We start from the raw sequence: 18,878 nt of genomic DNA, 5'->3' as shown, positions 1-18,878 counted from the left end.
AGTCGTGTCAAGTTGGCCGGATGTCCTTTGTGTGGTGGATTATTCTTGATACACACAGGAAACTGTTGAGCGTGAAAAACCCAGCAGCGTTGCAGTTCTTGACACAAACCGGTGCGCCTGGCACCTACTACCATACCCCGTTCAAAGACACTTAAATATTTGATCATGCCCATTCATCCTCTGAATGGCACACACACACACACACAATCCATGTCTCAAGTCTTAAAAATCCTTCTTTAACCCGTCTCCTCCTCTTCATCTACACTGATTTGAAGTGGATTTAACAAGTGACATCAATAAGGGATCATAGCTTTTCACCTGGATTCACCTGGTCAGTCTATGTCATGGCGAGAGCAGGTGTTCTTAATGTTTTGTCCACTCAGTGTGTATGGTGCATTGGCTGCATCTATTGTCAGTTTTTCAGCCAATAACATGTTTGTTCCTCTAGGTGCTAGGTGACCTGAGAGCTGACAACCAGCGACTGAAAGACGAAAACGGAGCGCTGATCAGAGTCATCAGCAAGCTCTCCAAATAGACGGGGAGAGAGAGAGAGAGAGAGAGAGAGAGAGAGACTTCCTCCCATCATCCCTCTCTCCTGTCCATCCACTCCTCCCAGTGCCAAAGAACAAGAGAAGGAGAGGGAGGTGGGGGGGTGGGGGGGGGGCAGACAAGAAACAGACGAAGAGCAGCAGGAAGAATGTGATAATCTAAACAGCTTGACTTGATTGTGACGTCTCTTCTTTCTTAGTCCTCCTGACCGGTCGCCGTGGCTTGTTGTGTGCCTTATGCCCACTTTGAGGACAGCCATGACAACTGTGGTCATGACAACAGCTCGTATAGAAGCAACAAGATGTGACAACAGCCAAATGCCCATGACAATGTGCACCAGGGGAAAAACACACACACACACGACACACCCCTCCATGCACATTGGACCGGTCCAAGGCATCGGTCTCCCACTTTGTATTTATTTGTTTTGTGACCACATTCACACAACCTTTTCCACCAACCCACTCCTATATTACTGATCTCAGTCCCTCCCACTCAAACTATCCTACCCACAAATACCCTCCTTAACATCTACTCCATCTATACCCTGGATCCATACCCTGGACCCATACCATAGACCATACCCTGGATCCATACCATAGACCATACCCTGGACCCATACCATAGACCATACCCTGGATCTATACCCTGGATCTATACCATAGACCATACCCTGGACCCATACCATAGACCATACCCTGGACCCATACCATAGACCATACCCTGGACCCATACCATAGACCATACCCTGGACCCATACCCTGGACCCATACCATAGACCATACCCTGGACCCATACCATAGACCATACCCTGGATCTAGACCATAGACCATACCCTGGACCCATACCATATACCATACCCTGGACCCATACCATAGACCATACCCTGGATCCATACCCTGGACCCATACCCTGGACCCATACCATAGACCATACCCTGGACCCATACCATAGACCATACCCTGGATCTAGACCATAGACCATACCCTGGATCCATACCCTGGACCCATACCATAGACCATACCCTGGACCCATACCATAGACCATACCCTGGATCCATACCCTGGAGCCATACCCTGGATCTATACCATAGACCATACCCTGGATCCATACCATAGACCATACCCTGGATCCATACCATAGACCATACCCTGGATCCATACCCTGGTTCTAGACCATAGACCATACCCTGGATCCATACCATAGACCATACCCTGGATCTATACCATAGACCATACCCTGGATCTATACCATAGACCATACCCTGGATCCATACCATAGACCATACCCTGGACCCATACCATAGACCATACCCTGGACCAGACCCTGGATCTAGACCATAGACCATACCCTGGATCTAGACCATAGACCATACCCTGGATCCATACCCTGGATCCATACCATATACCATACCCTGGATCCATACCATAGACATACCCTGGACCCATACCCTGGATCCATACCATAGACCATACCCTGGATCTATACCATAGACATACCCTGGACCCATACCCTGGATCCATACCCTGGATCCATACCCTGGACCATACCCTGGATCCATACCATAGACCATACCCTGGATCCATACCATAGACCATACCCTGGATCCATACCATAGACCATACCCTGGATCCATACCATAGACCATACCCTGGATCTATACCATAGACCATACCCTGGATCCATACCATAGACCATACCCTGGATCCATACCATAGACCATACCCTGGATCCATACCATAGACCATACCCTGGATCCATACCCTGGATCCATACCATAGACCATACCCTGGATCCATACCCTGGATCTACCTCTTAATCTGGTAGTCACTCCATATCCATGTGTTTTGAACCCACCACTCCTCCTCCTCACACACTACTGTTAAAGTCTACATCCCAAATGGCACCCTATCCAATATGTAGTGGATTACTTTAGGGCTCTAGTCAAAAGTAGTGCACTAAATAGGGAATAGGGTGCCTTTTGGGATGTTTCCAGACCACAGACACACTCCATGCTCCTTTAAATGACCACAGACAGAGCAGTCTGTTGACCACTGCACTTTACTTACGATCAGGCAGGCAAAGCTAAGCGATCACAGATCAGTGCAGCACCAGGCAAAACTAAGCGATCACAGATCAGTGAGGCTTCGCCACCATCCTGAGTCATACTATACAAAACAGCCCCTCTCTTACACGAATCCGCATCCCAATAATCTCTACTTTTCTCCTGACGTGTGCACTCCGTCACCAATGTAAAAGTATTGGATAGGTGCAGGCGTGGGCTTCAAGGGGCATTCACCATGTTCTTTGTACGGGGATGCATAGGACTCCCTCCTCAGGTTTCTATTGGCTAGGAAGGAGGGGGAGAGAGAGCTAGTTTATCACCTCAGACCTGATGATGGAGGCTTGCTGTTCTAGAAAAGCCTATATGCTATCCATTTTTGTTTTTTAATTATTATTATTATCATGATAAAATATTATTTTCATTTTTTTTTTTTTTTTTTTTTTTTTTACATTTATCTGATGTCAATCTCTCCCGCTTTGAAAGGGAGTCAAATTGTTGGTTATCTATATTATATTACACATGTATAAATAATATTAGTCATGCATGAATAATAATAACCTTCAGAAGTGATGTGTTCTTCTTCTCCCCCCCACCATGTTGGTCTAATATATTAAATGATGACGGAACCTAATAAAGGATGTGTCTGCATGTAGTGTTTGATTTCATTCTGTTAATCTGTATCCAGGGGCTGACTGTTAATCTGTATCCAGGGGCTGACTGTTAATCTGTATCCAGGGGCTGACTGTTAATCTGTATCCAGGGGCTGACTGTTAATCTGTATCCAGGGGCTGACTGTTAATCTGTATCCAGGGGTTGACTGTTAATCTGTATCCAGGGGTTGACTGTTAATCTGTATCCAGGGGTTGACTGTTAATCTGTATCCAGGGGTTGACTGTTAATCTGTATCCAGGGGTTGACTGTTAATCTGTATCCAGGGGTTGACTGTCTGTCTGTATCCAGGGGTTGACTGTCTGTCTGTATCCAGGGGCTGACTGTTAACCTGTATCCAGGGGCTGACTGAATGTATCCAGGGGTTGACTGTTAATCTGTATCCAGGGGTTGACTGTTAATCTGTATCCAGGGGTTGACTGTAAATCTGTATCCAGGGGTTGACTGTTAATCTGTATCCAGGGGCTGACTGTTAATCTGTATCCAGGGGTTGACTGTCTGTCTGTCTGTATCCAGGGGCTGACTGTTAATCTGTATCCAGGGGTTGACTGTTAACCTGTATCCAGGGGTTGACTGTTAATCTGTATCCAGGGGTTGACTGTTAATCTGTATCCAGGGGTTGACTGTCTGTCTGTCTGTATCCAGGGGTTGACTGTCTGTCTGTCTGTATCCAGGGGTTGACTGTCTGTCTGTCTGTATCCAGGGGTTGACTGTCTGTCTGTCTGTATCCAGGGGTTGACTGTCTGTCTGTCTGTATCCAGGGGTTGACTGTCTGTCTGTCTGTATCCAGGGGTTGACTGTCTGTCTGTCTGTATCCAGGGGTTGACTGTCTGTCTGTCTGTATCCAGGGGTTGACTGTCTGTCTGTCTGTATCCAGGGGTTGACTGTCTGTCTGTCTGTATCCAGGGGTTGACTGTCTGTCTGTCTGTATCCAGGGGTCGACTCTGTCTGTATCCAGGGGTTGACTGTCTGTCTGTCTGTATCCAGGGGTTGTCTGTCTGTATCCAGGGGTTGTCTGTCTGTCTGTCTGTCTGTCTGTATCCAGGGGTTGACTGTTAACCTGTATCCAGGGGTTGACTGTCTGTCTGTCTGTATCCAGGGGTTGACTGTCTGTCTGTCTGTATCCAGGGGTTGTCTGTCTGTCTGTATCCAGGGGTTGACTCTGTCTGTCTGTATCCAGGGGTTGACTGTCTGTCTGTATCCAGGGGTTGACTCTGTCTGTCTGTATCCAGGGGTTGACTCTGTCTGTCTGTATCCAGGGGTTGTCTGTCTGTCTGTATCCAGGGGTTGTCTGTCTGTCTGTCTGTCTGTCTGTCTGTCTGTCTGTCTGTATCCAGGGGTTGACTGTTAACCTGTATCCAGGGGTTGACTGTCTGTCTGTCTGTATCCAGGGGTTGACTCTGTCTGTCTGTATCCAGGGGTTGACTCTGTCTGTCTGTATCCAGGGGTTGACTCTGTCTGTCTGTATCCAGGGGTTGACTCTGTCTGTCTGTATCCAGGGGTTGTCTGTCTGTCTGTATCCAGGGGTTGTCTGTCTGTCTGTCTGTCTGTATCCAGGGGTTGTCTGTCTGTCTGTCTGTCTGTATCCAGGGGTTGACTGTCTGTATCCAGGGGTTGTCTGTCTGTCTGTATCCAGGGGTTGACTGTGTCTGTCTGTATCCAGGGGTTGACTCTGTCTGTCTGTATCCAGGGGTTGACTCTGTCTGTCTGTATCCAGGGGTTGTCTGTCTGTCTGTATCCAGGGGTTGTCTGTCTGTCTGTATCCAGGGGTTGACTGTGTCTGTCTGTATCCAGGGGTTGACTCTGTCTGTCTGTATCCAGGGGTTGACTCTGTCTGTCTGTATCCAGGGGTTGTCTGTCTGTATCCAGGGGTTGTCTGTCTGTCTGTCTGTCTGTCTGTATCCAGGGGTTGTCTGTCTGTCTGTATCCAGGGGTCGACTCTGTCTGTCTGTATCCAGGGGTTGACTGTCTGTCTGTCTGTATCCAGGGGTTGACTGTCTGTCTGTCTGTATCCAGGGGTTGTCTGTCTGTATCCAGGGGTTGTCTGTCTGTCTGTCTGTCTGTCTGTATCCAGGGGTTGACTGTTAACCTGTATCCAGGGGTTGACTGTCTGTCTGTCTGTATCCAGGGGTTGTCTGTCTGTCTGTATCCAGGGGTTGACTCTGTCTGTCTGTATCCAGGGGTTGACTGTCTGTCTGTATCCAGGGGTTGTCTGTCTGTCTGTATCCAGGGGTTGACTCTGTCTGTCTGTATCCAGGGGTTGACTCTGTCTGTCTGTATCCAGGGGTTGACTCTGTCTGTCTGTATCCAGGGGTTGTCTGTCTGTCTGTATCCAGGGGTTGTCTGTCTGTCTGTCTGTCTGTCTGTCTGTATCCAGGGGTTGACTGTTAACCTGTATCCAGGGGTTGACTGTCTGTCTGTCTGTATCCAGGGGTTGTCTGTCTGTCTGTATCCAGGGGTTGACTCTGTCTGTCTGTATCCAGGGGTTGACTGTCTGTCTGTATCCAGGGGTTGTCTGTCTGTCTGTATCCAGGGGTTGACTCTGTCTGTCTGTATCCAGGGGTTGTCTGTCTGTCTGTATCCAGGGGTTGTCTGTCTGTCTGTCTGTCTGTCTGTCTGTCTGTCTGTCTGTCTGTCTGTCTGTATCCAGGGGTTGTCTGTCTGTCTGTCTGTCTGTATCCAGGGGTTGTCTGTCTGTCTGTCTGTCTGTCTGTCTGTCTGTCTGTCTGTATCCAGGGGTTGTCTGTCTGTATCCAGGGGTTGACTGTTAACCTGTATCCAGGGGTTGACTGTGTATGACAGTTGACATAAGTACAAGGATCCTTTATTTTCAGGTTTAGGTTTATTTTCAGGTCGAGTCTATCCAGTACTTAGCAAACCATTCCCCTGAGAGTTCAAACGATGTCTCATGTTTTTATGAATACTCAATCATTAAATTATAATGACCTCCATTTGCATGTGAAGAGCGAGTTCATTTCTAGTGCAGTACCACGTGATGTACTGACATATATATGTACTGACATATATATATATATATATCAGTGTACAAATATTAAGAACACCTGCTTTTTCCATGACATAGATTGACCAGGTGAAAGCTACGATCCCTTATTGATGTCCCCTGTTAAATCCACTTCAATCAGTGTAGATGAAGGGGAGGAGACGGGTTATAGAAGGATTTTAAAGACTTAAGACAATTGAGACATGGATTGTGTATGTGTGCCATTCAGAGGGTGAATGGGCAAGACTAAAGATTTAAGTGCCTTTGAGCGGGGTATGATAGTAGGTGCCAGGTGTACCGGTTTGAGTGTGTCAAGAACTGCAACGCTGCTGGGTTTTTCACGCTCAACAGTTTCCCTGTGTGTATCAAGAATGGTCCACCACAACAAAGGACATCCGGCCAACTTGACACAGTTGCGGGAAGTGTTGGAGTCAACATGGGCCCAGCATCCCTGTGTCCAAAATGGCAACCTATTCCCTGCAGTGATCAACTTTACAGGGCTCTGGTATAAAGTAGTCAACCCATAACTTAAAATGCATTTAATGAATAAAGATCTTTAGGGTTACGGTATATTTTGGAGTGTTATACATTTTCGTAAACAATGTGGGATGGCAGTATCAAATGTATGTGAACCGGAGAATATTTACACAAATAAATATTGTCCGGAATAGGGTGCCATAAAGCCCTGGTCTAAAGTAGTGCACTATATAGGGAATAGGGTGCCATAGGTCTCTGGTCTAAAGTAGTGCACTATATAGGGAATAGGGTTCTATAGGGCTCTGGTCTAAAGTAGTGTACTATATAGGGAATAGGGTTCTATAGGGCTCTGGTCTAAAGTAGTGCACTATATAGGGAATAGGTTGCCATTTGGTACTCACCCAGAGCGCACGTGACAAATCAACTTTGATTTGAAACACGTTGGGCTGGTTTCCCAGACACAGATTAAACCTAGTTCTGGACTAAAAAGCAATTCCCATAGAGATACTCTGATGAGCATGTCATTTAGTCCAGCACTAGGTTTAATATGTGTAAGACCCTTACACTTGCAGTAATTCTTGGAGATGCAATTTTGGAAGAAGTAAGCTTGACCTTGAAGTAGCTTGACCTTGAAGTAGCTTGACCTTGCAACTGTCAGGGTGATCAAACGATGACAACGTTCTTCTGATCAACAATTTAGGCTGAAATGTCTACACACTCTGTCCTTTCATCCTCTGTGGACATTCTCTCTCTCCTGGTGATGTGGGACATCTGGCTTACAGGCGCGCCAGCAGGGCGCCCTGACAGGGTGGGGGGGGAGAACTGAAGACTCTAAACTTCCAGACAAGGTAAGGCAGATCGATGTGCATCTTTTAGCAATGGAGTCATCAATGTTAGCATGAACATCCTGAACCAGCCAGGCAGAGCTCAAAGATCACAGAACTACTGGTGCGCCGAATACAACAGGTGTAGACAGGTAGACCTTACAGTGGGAATGCTTACTTCCAGGCTCTAACCAATAGTGTGACAAAAATGTGTGTGTGTGTGTGGATAAGTTAAGAAATAAAACAACAGTTTAAAGACATTTGAAAATAAGAGTAGCAAGGCTATATACAGACATCGGTTAGTCAGGCTGATTGAGGTAGTATGTACATGTAGGTATGGTTAAAGTGACTATGCATATATGATGAACAGAGTAGCAGTAGCGTAAAAGAGGGGTTGGTGGGTGGTGGGACACAATGCAGATAGCCCGGTTAGCCAATGTGCGGGAGCACTGGTTGGTCAGGCCAATTGAGGTAGTATGTACATAGATATATAGTTAAAGTGACAATGCATATAAGATAAACAGAGAGTAGCAGCAGCGTAGAAGAGGGGTTGGGTGGGGGGCACACAATGTAAATAGTCCGGGTAACCATTAGGTTACCTGTTCAGGAGTCTTATGGTTTGGGGGTAAAAACTGTTGAGAAGCCTTTTTGGCCAAGACTTGGCACTCCGGTACCGCTTGCCATGCGGTAGTAGAGAGAACAGTCTATGACTGAAGTGGCTGGGGTCTTTGACAATTTTTAGGGCCTTCCTCTGACACCGCCTGGTGTAGAGGTCCTGGATGGCAGGCAGCTTTGCCCCAGTGATGTACTGGGCCGTACGCACTACCCTCTGTAGTGCCTTGCGGTCAGAGGCAGAGCAATTGCCATACCAGGCAGTGATGCAACCGGTCAGGATGCACTCGATGTTGCAGATGTAGAACCTTTTGAGGATCTTAGGACCCATGCCAAATCTTTTTAGTTTCCTGAGGGGGAATAGGCTTTGTCGTGCCCTCTTCACAACTTTTACATAGACTCAAAGAAGTCAGAGACCCTAATACGTCTTTGGAGACGTACTGTAGGTTCCATCCATCCATGAGTAGGGGGCAGGGCTACCGACGTTAAGGCTAATCTAAAGACGGTGCTGGCTAAAGCTAAAACTGGCGAGTATAGAGATATTGTTATCCACGTCGGCACCAACGATGTTAGGATGAAACAGTCAGAGGTCACCAAGCGCAACATAGCTTCAGCGTGTAAATCAGCTAGAAAGATGTGTCGGCATCGATTAATTGTCTCTGGCCCCCTCCCAGTTAGGGGGAGTGATGAGCTCTACAGCAGTCTCACAACTCAATCGCTGGTTGAAAACTGTTTTCTGCCCCTCCCAAAAGATAGAATTTGTAGATAATTGGCCCTCTTTCTGGGACTCACCCACAAACAGGACCAAGCCTGGCCTGCTGAGGAGTGACGGACTCCATCCTAGCTGGAGGGGTGCTCTCATCTTATCTACGAACATAGACAGGGCTCTAACTCCTCTAGCTCCACAATGAAATAGGGTGCAGGCCAGGCAGCAGGCTGTTAGCCAGCCTGCCAGCTTAGTGGAATCTGCCACTAGCACAGTCAGCGTAGTCAGCTCAGCTTTCCCCATTGAGACCGTGTCTGTGCCTCGATCTAGGTTGGGCAAAATTAAAAATGGCGGTGTTCGCTTTAGCAATCTCACTAGTATAAAGACCTCCTCCATTCCTGCCATTATTGAAAGAGATTGTGATACCTCACATCTCAAAATTGGGTTACTTAATGTTAGATCCCTCACTTCCAAGGCAGTTATAGTCAATGAACTAATCACTGATCATAATCTTGATGTGATTGGCCTGACTGAAACATGGCTTAAGCCTGATGAATTTACTGTGTTAAATGAGGCCTCACCCCCAGGTTACATTAGTGACCATACCCCCCGTGCATCCGGCAAAGGCGGAGGTGTTGCTAACATTTACGATAGCAAATTTCAATTTACCAACAAAAAAAACAACAATGACGTTTTCGTCTTTTGAGCTTCTAGTCATGAAATCTATGCAGCCTACTCACTCACTTTTTATAGCTACTGTTTATAGGCCTCCTGGGCCATATGCAGTGTTCCTCACTGAGTTCCCTGAATTCCTATCGGATCTTGTAGTCATAGCAGATAATATTCTAATTTTTGGTGACTTTAACATTCACATGGAAAAGTCCACAGACCCACTCCAAAAGGCTTTCGGAGCCATCATCGACTCAGTGGGTTTTGTCCAACATGTCTCTGGACCTACTCACTGCCACAGTCATACTCTGGACCTAGTTTTGTCCCATGGAATAAATGTTGTGGATCTAAATGTTTTTCCTCATAATCCTGGACTATCGGACCACCATTTTATTACGTTTGCAATTGCAACAAATAATCTGCTCAGACCCCAACCAAGGAGCATTAAAAGTCGTGCTAGAAATTCTCAGACAACCCAAAGATTCCTTGATGCCCTTCCAGACTGCCTCTGCCTACCCAAGGACGTCAGAGGACAAAAATCAATTAACCACCTAACCGAGGAACTCAATTTAACCTTGCGCAATACCCTAGATGCAGTTGCACCCCTAAAAACTAAAAACATCTGTCATAAGAAACTAGCTCCCTGGTATACAGAAAATACACGAGCTCTGAAGCAAGCTTCCAGAAAATTGGAACGGAAATGGCGCCACACCAAACTGGAAGTCTTCCGACTAGCTTGGAAAGACAGTACCGTGCAGTATCGAAGAGCCCTTACTGCTGCTCGATCATCCTATTTTTCCAACTTAATTGAGGAAAATAAGAACAATCCGAAATTTCTTTTTGATACTGTCGCAAAGCTAACTAAAAAGCAGCCTTCGCAAATGGAGGATGGCTTTCACTTCAGCAGTAATAAATTTATGAACTTCTTTGAGGAAAAGATCATGATCATTAGGAAGCAAATTACAGACTCCTCTTTAAATCTGGGTATTCCTCCAAAGCTCCATTGTCCTGAGTCTGCACAACTCTGCCAGGACCTAGGATCAAGGGAGATACTAAAGTGTTTTAGTACTATATCTCTTGACGCAATGATGAAAATAATCATGGCCTCCAAACCCTCAAGCTGCATACTGGACCCTATTCCAACTAAACTACTGAAAGAGCTGCTTCCTGTGCTTGGCCCTCCTATGTTGAACATAATAAACGGCTCTCTATCCACCGGATGTGTACCAAGCTCACTAAAAGTGGCAGTAATAAAGCCTCTCTTGAAAAAGCCGAATCTTGATCCAGAAATTATAAAAAACTATCGGCCTATATCGAATCTTCCATTCCTCTCCAAAATTTTTGAAAAAGCTGTTGCACAGCAACTCACTGCCTTCCTGAAGACAAACAATGTATACGAAACGCTTCAGTCTGGTTTTAGACCCCATCATAGCACTGAGACTGCACTTGTGAAGGTGGTAAATGACCTTTTAATGACGTCAGACCGAGGCTCTGCATCTGTCCTCGTGCTCCTAGATCTTAGTGCCGCTTTTGATACCATCGATCACCACATTCTTTTGGAGAGATTGGAAACCCAAATTGGTCTACATGGACAAGTTCTGGCCTGGTTTAGATCTTATCTGTCGGAAAGATATCAGTTTGTCTCTGTGAATGGTTTGTCCTCTGACAAATCAATTGTAAATTTCGGTGTTCCTCAAGGTTCCGTTTTAGGACCACTATTGTTTTCACTATATATTTTACCTCTTGGGGATGTCATTCGAAAACATAATGTTAAATTTCACTGCTATGCGGACGACACACAGCTGTACATTTCAATGAAACATGGTGAAGCCCCAAAATTGCCCTCGCTAGAAGCCTGTGTTTCAGACATAAAGAAGTGGATGGCTGCAAACTTTCTACTTTTAAACTCGGACAAAACAGAGATGCTTGTTCTAGGTCCCAAGAAACAAAGAGATCTTCTGTTGAATCTGACAATTAATCTGGATGGTTGTACAGTCGTCTCAAATAAAACTGTGAAGGACCTCGGCGTTACTCTGGACCCTGATCTCTCTTTTGAAGAACATATCAAGACTGTTTCAAGGACAGCTTTTTTCCATCTACGTAACATTGCAAAAATCAGAAATTTTCTGTCCAAAAATGACGCAGAAAAATTAATCCATGCTTTTGTTACTTCTAGGCTGGACTACTGCAATGCTCTACTTTCCGGCTACCCGGATAAAGCACTAAATAAACTTCAGTTAGTGCTAAATACGGCTGCTAGAATCCTGACTAGAACCAAAAAATTTGATCATATTACTCCAGTGCTAGCCTCCCTACACTGGCTTCCTGTTAAGGCAAGGGCTGATTTCAAGGTTTTACTGCTAACCTACAAAGCATTACATGGGCTTGCTCCTACCTATCTTTCCGATTTGGTCCTGACGTACATACCTACACGTACGCTACGGTCACAAGACGCAGGCCTCCTAATTGTCCCTAGAATTTCTAAGCAAACGGCTGGAGGTAGGGCTTTCTCCTATAGAGCTCCATTTTTATGGAATGGTCTGCCTACCAATGTGAGAGACGCAGACTCAGTCTCAACCTTTAAGTCTTTACTGAAGACTTATCTCTTCAGTAGGTCCTATGATTAAGTATAGTCTGGCCCAGGAGTGTGAAGGTGAACGGAAAGGCTGGAGCAACGAACCGCCCTTGCTGTCTCTGCCTTGCCGGTTCCCCTCTTTCCACTGGGATTCTCTGCCTCTAACCCTTTTACAGAGGCTGAGTCACTGGCCTACTGGTGTTCTTCCATGCCGTCCATGGGAGGGGTGCGTCACTTGAGTGGGTTGAGTCACTGACGTGGTCTTCCTGTCTGGGTTGGCGCCCCCCCTTGGGTTGTGCCATGGCGGAGATCGTTGTGGGCTATACTCGGCCTTGTCTTAGGACGGTAAGTTGGTGGTTGGAGACATCCCTCTAGTGGTGTGGGGGCTGTGCTTTGGCAAAGTGGGTGGGGTTATATCCTGCCTGTTTGGCCCTGTCCGGGGTATCATCGGATGGGGCGACAGTGTCTTCTGATCCCTCCTGTCTCAGCCTCCAGTATTTATGCTGCAGTAGTTTATGTGTCGGGGGCTAGGGTCAGTCTGTTACATCTGGAGTATTTCTCTTGTCTTATCCGGTGTCCTGTGTGTATTTAAATATGCTCTCTCTAATTCTCTCTTTCTCTCTTTCTCTCGGAGGACCTGAGCCCTAGGACCATGCCTCAGGACTACCTGGTATGATGACTCCTTGCTGTCCCCAGTCCACCTGGCCGTGCTGCTGCTCCAGTTTCAACTGTTCTGCCTGCGGCTATGGAACCCTGACCTGTTCACCGGACGTGCTTGTTGCACCCTCGACAACTACTATGATTATTATTATTTGACCATGCTGGTCATTTATGAACATTTTAACATTTCAACATTTTGACCATGTTCTGTTATAATATCCACCCTGCACAGCCAGAAGAGGACTGGCCACCCCTCATAGCCTGGTTCCTCTATAGGTTTCTTCCTAGGTTTTTGGCCTTTCTAGGGAGTTTTTCCTAGGGAGTTTTTCCTAGCCACCGTGCTTCTTTCACATGCTTTGCTTGCTGTTTGGGGTTTTAGGCTGGGTTTCTGTACAGCACTTTGAGAATATCAGCTGATGTACGAAGGGCTATATAAAAATAAATTTGATTTGATTGATTTGAAATTTGATGAGTAACACTATGGTTCCATCCATCCATGAGTAACACTATGGTTCCATCCATCCATCCATGAGTAATACTATGGTTCCATCCATCCATCCATGAGTAATACTATGGTTCCATCCATCCATGAGTAATACTATGGTTCCATCCATCCATGAGTAATACTATGGTTCCATCCATCCATCCATCCATGAGTAATACTATGGTTCCATCCATCCATGAGTAACACTATGGTTCCATCCATCCATGAGTAATACTATGGTTCCATCCATCCATGAGTAATACTATGGTTCCATCCATCCATCCATCCATGAGTAATACTATGGTTCCATCCATCCATGAGTAATACTATGGTTCCATCCATCCATGAGTAATACTATGGTTCCATCCATCCATCCATCCATGAGTAATACTATGGTTCCATCCATCCATGAGTAACACTATGGTTCCATCCATCCATGAGTAATACTATGGTTCCATCCATCCATGAGTAATACTATGGTTCCATCCATCCATCCATGAGTAATACTATGGTTCCATCCATCCATGAGTAACACTATGGTTCCATCCATCCATCCATGAGTAACACTATGGTTCCATCCATCCATCCATGAGTAATACTATGGTTCCATCCATCCATCCATGAGTAACACTATGGTTCCATCCATCCATGAGTAACACTATGGTTCCATCCATCCATGAGTAACACTATGGTTCCATCCATCCATGAGTAACACTATGGTTCCATCCATGAGTAACACTATGGTTCCATCCATCCATGAGTAATACTATGGTTCCATCCATCCATCCATGAGTAATACTATGGTTCCATCCATCCATGAGTAATACTATGGTTCCATCCATCCATGAGTAACACTATGGTTCCATCCATCCATGAGTAATACTATGGTTCCATCCATCCATCCATGAGTAATACTATGGTTCCATCCATCCATGAGTAACACTATGGTTCCATCCATCCATGAGTAACACTATGGTTCCATCCATCCATCCATGAGTAATACTATGGTTCCATCCATCCATCCGTGAGTAATACAATGGTTCCATCCATCCATGAGTAATACTATGGTTCCATCCATCCATGAGTAACAATGGTTCCATCCATCCATCCATGAGTAACACTATGGTTCCATCCATCCATGAGTAATACTATGGTTCCATCCATCCATGAGTAATACTATGGTTCCATCCATCCATCCATGAGTAAAACTATGGTTCCATCCATCCATCCATGAGTAACACTATGGTTCCATCCATCCATGAGTAATACTATGGTTCCATCCATCCATCCATCCATGAGTAATACTATGGTACATCCATCCATCCATGAGTAACACTATGGTTCCATCCATCCATGAGTAATACTATGGTTCCATCCATCCATCCATGAGTAACACTATGGTTCCATCCATCCATGAGTAACACTATGGTTCCATCCATCCATCCATGAGTAACACTATGGTTCCATCCATCCATCCATGGGTAATACTATGGTTCCATCCATCCATCCATGAGTAACACTATGGTTCCATCCATCCATCCATGAGTAATACTATGGTTCCATCCATGAGTAACACTATGGTTCCATCCATCCATCCATGAGTAATACTATGGTTCCATCCATCCATGAGTAATACTATGGTTCCATCCATCCATGAGTAATACTATGGTTCCATCCATCCATCCATCCATGAGTAATACTATGGTTCCATCCATCCATGAGTAACACTATGGTTCCATCCATCCATGAGTAATACTATGGTTCCATCCATCCATGAGTAATACTATGGTTCCATCCATCCATCCATGAGTAACACTATGGTTCCATCCATCCATCCATGAGTAATACTATGGTTCCATCCATCCATCCATGAGTAACACTATGGTTCCATCCATCCATGAGTAATACTATGGTTCCATCCATCCATCCATGAGTAACACTATGGTTCCATCCATCCATGAGTAACACTATGGTTCCATCCATCCATCCATGAGTAACACTATGGTTCCATCCATCCATCCATGAGTAATACTATGGTTCCATCCATCCATCCATGAGTAACACTATGGTTCCATCCATCCATCCATGAGTAACACTATGGTTCCATCCATCCATCCATGAGTAATACTATGGTTCCATCCATCCATGAGTAACACTATGGTTCCATCCATCCATCCATGAGTAATACTATGGTTCCATCCATCCATGAGTAATACTATGGTTCCATCCATCCATGAGTAACACTATGGTTCCATCCATCCATCCATGAGTAATACTATGGTTCCATCCATCCATGAGTGATACTATGGTTCCATCCATCCATGAGTAACAATATGGTTCCATCCATCCATCCATGAGTAATACTATGGTTCCATCCATCCATGAGTAATACTATGGTTCCATCCATCCATGAGTAATACTATGGTTCCATCCATCCATGAGTAACAATATGGTTCCATCCATCCATCCATGAGTAATACTATGGTTCCATCCATCCATGAGTAACACTATGGTTCCATCCATCCATGAGTAATACTATGGTTCCATCCATCCATGAGTAATACTATGGTTCCATCCATCCATCCATGAGTAACACTATGGTTCCATCCATCCATCCATGAGTAATACTATGGTTCCATCCATCCATCCATGAGTAACACTATGGTTCCATCCATCCATCCATGAGTAACACTATGGTTCCATCCATCCATGAGTAACACTATGGTTCCATCCATCCATCCATGAGTAATACTATGGTTCCATCCATCCATGAGTAACACTATGGTTCCATCCATCCATGAGTAACACTATGGTTCCATCCATCCATGAGTAACACTATGGTTCCATCCATCCATCCATGAGTAACACTATGGTTCCATCCATCCATCCATGAGTAACACTATGGTTCCATCCATCCATCCATGAGTAATACTATGGTTCCATCCATCCATGAGTAATACTATGGTTCCATCCATCCATCCATCCATGAGTAATACTATGGTTCCATCCATCCATCCATGAGTAATACTATGGTTCCATCCATCCATGAGTAATACTATGGTTCCATCCATCCATGAGTAACACTATGGTTCCATCCATCCATGAGTAATACTATGGTTCCATCCATCCATGAGTAATACTATGGTTCCATCCATCCATGAGTAATACTATGGTTCCATCCATCCATGAGTAACACTATGGTTCCATCCATCCATGAGTAATACTATGGTTCCATCCATCCATGAGTAACACTATGGTTCCATCCATCCATCCATGAGTAATACTATGGTTCCATCCATCCATCCATGAGTAATACTACGGTTCCATCCATCCATCCATGAGTAATACTATGGTTCCATCCATCCATCCATGAGTAATACTATGGTTCCATCAATCCATGAGTAACACTATGGTTCCATCCATCCATGAGTAATACTATGGTTCCATCCATCCATCCATGAGTAACACTATGGTTCCATCCATCCATCCATGAGTAACACTATGGTTCCATCCATCCATGAGTAACACTATGGTTCCATCCATCCATCCATGAGTACCACTATGGTTCCATCCATCCATCCATGAGTAACACTATGGTTCCATCCATCCATGAGGAATACTATGGTTCCATCCATCCATCCATGAGTAACACTATGGTTCCATCCATCCATCCATGAGTAACACTATGGTTCCATCCATCCATCCATGAGTAATACTATGGTTCCATCCATCCATTAGTAATACTATGGTTCCATCCATCCATGAGTGATACTATGGTTCCATCCATCCATCCATGAGTAATACTATGGCTCCATCCATCCATCCATGAGTAACACTATGGTTCCATCCATCCATGAGTAACACTATGGTTCCATCCATCCATGAGGAATACTATGGTTCCATCCATCCATCCATGAGTAACACTATGGTTCCATCCATCCATCCATGAGTAATACTATGGTTCCATCCATGAGTAATACTATGGTTCCATCCATCCATCCATGAGTAAAACTATGGTTCCATCCATCCATGAGTAATACTATGGTTCCATCCATCCATCCATGAGTAACACTATGGTTCCATCCATCCATGAGTAATACTATGGTTACATCCATCCATCCATGAGTAATACTATGGTTCCATCCATCCATCCATGAGTAATACTATGGTTCCATCCATCCATCCATGAGTAATACTATGGTTCCATCCATCCATCCATGAGTATCACTATGGTTCCATCCATCCATGAGTAATACTATGGTTCCATCCATCCATGAGTAACACTATGGTTCCATCCATCCATGAGTAATACTATGGTTCCATCCATCCATCCATGAGTAACACTATGGTTCCATCCATCCATGAGTAATACTACGGTTCCATCCATCCATCCATGAGTAACACTATGGTTCCATCCATCCATGAGTAATACTATGGTTCCATCCATCCATGAGTAACACTATGGTTCCATCCATCCATGAGTAACACTATGGTTCCATCCATCCATCCATGAGTAATACTATGGTTCCATCCATCCATTAGTAATACTATGGTTCCATCCATCCATGAGTAATACTATGGTTCCATCCATCCATCCATGAGTAATACTATGGTTCCATCCATCCATGAGTAATACTATGGTTCCATCCATCCATGAGTAATACTATGGTTCCATCCATCCATCCATGAGTAATACTATGGTTCCATCCATCCCTCCATGAGTAACACTATGGTTCCATCCATCCATGAGTAATACTATGGTTCCATCCATCCATGAGTAATACTATGGTTCCATCCATCCATCCATGAGTAACACTATGGTTCCATCCATCCATGAGTAACACTATGGTTCCATCCATCCATGAGTAATACTATGGTTCCATCCATCCATGAGTAACACTATGGTTCCATCCATGAGTAATACTATGGTTCCATCCATCCATCCATGAGTAACACTATGGTTCCATCCATCCATCCATGAGTAACACTATGGTTCCATCCATCCATGAGTAACACTATGGTTCCATCCATCCATCCACGAGTAATACTATGGTTCCATCCATCCATGAGTAATACTATGGTTCCATCCATCCATCCATGAGTAATACTATGGTTCCATCCATCCATGAGTAACACTATGGTTCCATCCATCCATCCATGAGTAACACTATGGTTCCATCCATCCATGAGTAATACTATGGTTCCATCTATCCATGAGTAACACTATGGTTCCATCCATCCATCCATGAGTAACACTATGGTTCCATCCATCCATGAGTAATACTATGGTTCCATCCATCCATCCATGAGTAACACTATGGTTCCATCCATCCATCCATGAGTAATACTATGGTTCCATCCATCCATGAGTAATAATATGGTTCCATCCATCCATCCATGAGTAATACTATGGTTCCATCCATCCATGAGTAATACTATGGTTCCATCCATCCATGAGTAATACTATGGTTCCATCCATCCATCCATGAGTAACACTATGGTTCCATCCATCCATGAGTAATATTATGGTTCCATCCATCCATCCATGAGTAATACTATGGTTCCATCCATCCATGAGTAACACTAT

At 44.8% G+C, this 18,878-nt stretch overlaps 1 protein-coding gene across 4 annotated transcripts in view; it reads left to right on the top strand.

Annotated features, from left to right (window-relative positions):
• LOC106561824 (protein phosphatase 1 regulatory subunit 12A) overlaps window positions 1-654 on the top strand; it is a 67,612-nt gene extending 66,958 nt beyond the window's left edge. For all 4 annotated transcript variants that reach the window (XM_045688657.1, XM_045688656.1, XM_045688655.1 and 1 more), the window contains one exon: window positions 449-654. In XM_045688657.1, the coding sequence (XP_045544613.1) occupies window positions 449-535 (87 nt within the window). In that variant the 3' untranslated portion in view covers window positions 536-654. The remainder of the gene's footprint in view (window positions 1-448) is intronic.
• The last annotated feature ends 18,224 nt before the right edge of the window (window positions 655-18,878 follow it).

The sequence above is a fragment of the Salmo salar genome, chromosome ssa10 (assembly GCF_905237065.1).
Source record: "Salmo salar chromosome ssa10, Ssal_v3.1, whole genome shotgun sequence".
Classification (NCBI taxonomy): Eukaryota; Metazoa; Chordata; class Actinopteri; order Salmoniformes; family Salmonidae; genus Salmo; species Salmo salar.
The sequence above is the reverse complement of the archived record's forward strand: the minus strand, read 5'-3'. Positions and strand labels throughout refer to the sequence as shown.